The sequence below is a fragment of the Monopterus albus genome, unplaced genomic scaffold (genome assembly GCF_001952655.1).
Source record: "Monopterus albus unplaced genomic scaffold, M_albus_1.0 scaffold1372.1, whole genome shotgun sequence".
Lineage (NCBI taxonomy): Eukaryota > Metazoa > Chordata > Actinopteri > Synbranchiformes > Synbranchidae > Monopterus > Monopterus albus.
Genome location: NW_018129250.1, coordinates 1 through 3,797, shown reverse-complemented (window position 1 = coordinate 3,797; position 3,797 = coordinate 1). Strand labels below are relative to the sequence as shown.

Here is a 3,797-nt window from a genome sequence, read left to right as displayed (position 1 = left end):
TCCCATGCAACACAGTTATAAAATCAAACTCAAAGTAAAAATATTTCAAAATTAACATATAAAGGCAAATTCAAAAATCTAGTTGCTTATAATATTGTTTTTAAACTGAATGAACAAAGGACACATTTCATCTGCAGTACAACAAATTCCCTTTCCTACGTGATCTTAACTGACTGAGACTCGAACCCTGGACTGAACTACAGGCTCCTGCTTGACTTGGATGTAAAGATTGTTAAAATGTTTTTCCTTAACAAACATCAACTGTGAATTTGATTCAGCCTATTTTGAAAAGTAAAGTTTGATGATTATGTGTTTGTCATCAGCAGTGACTGCAGCTCTGTTTGTCAGTGTCAGGTCATTTACCAGCAGGAAGCCTGAAGGCGTTGCAGTGAATCTCAGCACAAGTAGTTTTTACTTTCCCCTCATTCCTACTGAGTTGATAGAGATAGATACCTCACATGATTAATAACCTGAGGTCAAATAATATACCGAAGGCATCTGTGTATCTTTGATGTGTGGCTGAGACTTAACGTTACATTTCATAGGAAAAAAATAGAACTAAATAACAGTTTCATTTAAATCATTCACAAGAAAAGACAAACTGTAGTGAAGTCTAAAAAGACAATGAGACACTGACAGTTGATGCAATAACAAAACAATAAAGTTATCTGTATATGAATAAAGGTGGCTTTGAAAATGATCACATGTCTATTGTTGTTGTAGTTGTTGCATTACTGTAAATGTAGGGATCTTTTCAAAATTAAAACATCATAGTGTTTACAGCAGATATAATTTCTAGTCATGTTTCACTCAAATAAATAAAACTTTGCACTAACACTCACCGGACCCTTCTATTGGCTCCAGATAGACCAACACTACTTCTTCCTATCCTTGATTCTATGCAAACTCAGTGACCTTCCTTGTTATTCATCTATAAAACCTTCTCATCAGACTGTTGGTGGAGTTCACAGCACATCAGATTCACCATAAACCATGTTCTCTGTAGCTCTGCTGCTGCTGTTGGTAGCTGGATCCTGTGAGTTTCTCTGTCTGGACTTGTAGTCAATAGTTCTTCTTTTACAGGATAACTTGATAATTTGTCACCAAACATTTTCTTCTTTTAGCAGGTGTGAAGTGTGAACAGCTGACACAGCCAGCCTCTGTGACTGTGCAGCCAGGTCAACGTCTGACCATCACCTGTCAGGTCTCTTATTCTGTGGGCAGCTACTACACAGCCTGGATCAGACAACCTGCAGGGAAAGGACTGGAGTGGATTGGAAGCAGACGACATGGAGGGGACACATACTACAAAGATTCACTGAAGAACAAGTTCAGTATCGACTTAGACTCTCCCAGCAACACAGTGACTCTAAATGGACAGAATGTGCAGCCTGAAGACACTGCTGTGTATTATTGTGCCAGAGACCCACAGTAACACAAACCATCATTAGACCTGAACAAAAACCTTCAGAGCCTGAACACTAACATGAAGCCACCAGAGGAGGAGCCCTCAGACCACTGATGATTTCAGACTAGTTCAATGAGAAAAAGGATTCACATCTAGTTCACAGCACTGAAAATGTTGAACTAGTATAAACTACTCTTTGTTTGTCTTGTTTGTTGCTAAATTCCAAACATACCCAATCAGTGAGTGTTAGGAGAATTACATTATTAAATATGTTTTAAACTGTGTTTTAATCAATATATTAATCGCTATATGCTATTCAATGGATTTTAAACTTTCAGAAGAGAGACCTGTGAGAAACTGCTTGTGTGAACTGAAGGACATGTTCTATCTTTGTTTTAGTACTCTGTGCGTTGTTATATGTTCAACCAAATGGCGTTCCAGACTTAAAGGAGCCAGCCATAAACTGTGCCTGCCATATACTGTGAAGATAAACAGGTGCCAAAGCTTGTTTAGTGTCTAAGGTGTTATTGGGGCAACCCCCTTCAACTTTCGTTTTGCTACTTAAAACCTACTTTACAACTTGATTAATGCCTGGGTTGCGTCTTTAGGGAGTTCTCTTTCTCCTATATATTGTGATGTTTAGACTAAGCCCATTCAGACAACTCTGTATGCTCATGCTGACTTGTCTCCTTGCTGCAAGTAAAGATTACTGCTATTACCATTCCAGTGACTTTGTTGCTCTGTTTGGAAAATTCTTTTGACAGTGAGGAAGCTGTTACATTACTCAGTTTGCATCTTAAAATAGCACAAATGTTATATGAATTTTCAATTGTTAATAGATTTACATTTAGTAAACTATTATCTGTAATGAAGTAAAATAAAATGACCACACAACACTTTTATTTATTTTATTTTATTATTTTATTTAATGGTGGATATATTTGCAAAATGTTCTTAATTAATTCAACATAATCTTTGGATTTACATAAAGTCCTTAGCTCACTAAAATGGGTCTTGGAGACTGGCCTGCTCTGTTTTGCTTAGAATATATGTAAATTGAACAGTTTAAAAACAATGAAATGTTTCTAAATACTGTATGTGACGTTATTTACATCAGCAGCATTAACATTTTAAGAGAATCCACACTCTTCAGTTTTAACCTCTTGGTGATATTAATCACTGAAACTATGAGTTAATGTGTCTTCTTCATGATCAAGTCCACTAGCGCTTTCTCTTTGGAAAAACAATCTTCACTTTGCTTTTTTTGTTGTATGTGGTTGTACACACAGCAACAAAATCCTGCTCCAATACAGGAGCGGTTTACATTGGCAGATGGCATTTCATCATCCACTTGTGTAGGAGTTCAAGGATTTACAACCAGATTTAGTTTTGCTAAGGCACATCAATCAATATGATTCAATTAAACTAGATCACTCTGCACACGAGCCACTCCCCCTCCATGACACCCTGATGCAAATCTTCAGTCTGTGTAGTACTTCTGTACTTCTGTCTTGCTGAGTGGTCTTGTACTTTGTGTGGAGCATCAGACATCACATCTCGGGATGATGAACAGATTAACTCTTCTGCTTGTTGCTCTCTCTCTGCCCTGTGAGTTCTCCTGCTTCTTAACATCTTATCAAACACTATTCATCCTCAGTGATATCACAGAGCTTGCTAGATGACATTTTTCTTGGTTTATTCCTCCCCTTTCGTCTCCTCAGGTTGTACAGGTCAGAGTATGGAGTCTATTCCTCCCAGTTCAGTAGTGAAAAGGCCTGGGGAGACTCTCAGTCTCTCCTGCAGGGGATCTGGCTTCACATTTAACTGTTGTGTTATGTCATGGATAAGACAACCTGCAGGAAAAGGACTGGAATAGATTGGGAATGGCTACTAGAAACACTTATGCAAGCAGTGTGAGAGGACGTGTAGAAACCAGCAGAGATGACAGCAGCAGCATGGTGTACCTGAGACTGTCCAACTTAAAGGAATGGAGAGTATTACTGTTCCAGACACCCACAGTAACACAAACCATCAGTCAACCTGCCTTCAGAGCCTGAACACTAACATGAAGCCACCAGAGGAGGAGCCCTCAGACCACTGATGATTTCAAAAGCTGTTTGTATGTTATTTACAGCAGAGACACTTCTGCTGGAAGACTGATTATAAAAGGACAGAATGTGTCAGTCTGTAGTGATACAAACCACCATCAGACCTTCACAATACCCACAAAAACATGACATATATTTTTAATAATAAATATTTGTGTTGTAAAGAGTCATTTATATTATGTTCCAGTATTTTGCATTGCAGCACACAAACAGGTTGATTTTAGTTTATTTCTCATTTATGTAGTCAGGTTATATAGGGTTTGGATAGGGCACAACACATC

At 38.1% G+C, this 3,797-nt stretch overlaps 1 gene segment (V, D, J or C); it reads left to right on the top strand.

Annotated features, from left to right (window-relative positions):
* The first annotated feature begins 951 nt into the window (after positions 1 to 951).
* Positions 952 to 1,435, top strand: LOC109953796 (Ig heavy chain V region 5A-like). The segment is given in 2 exon segments: positions 952 to 1,036; positions 1,125 to 1,435. Coding segments are annotated over 2 exon segments (354 nt in total).
* The last annotated feature ends 2,362 nt before the right edge of the window (positions 1,436 to 3,797 follow it).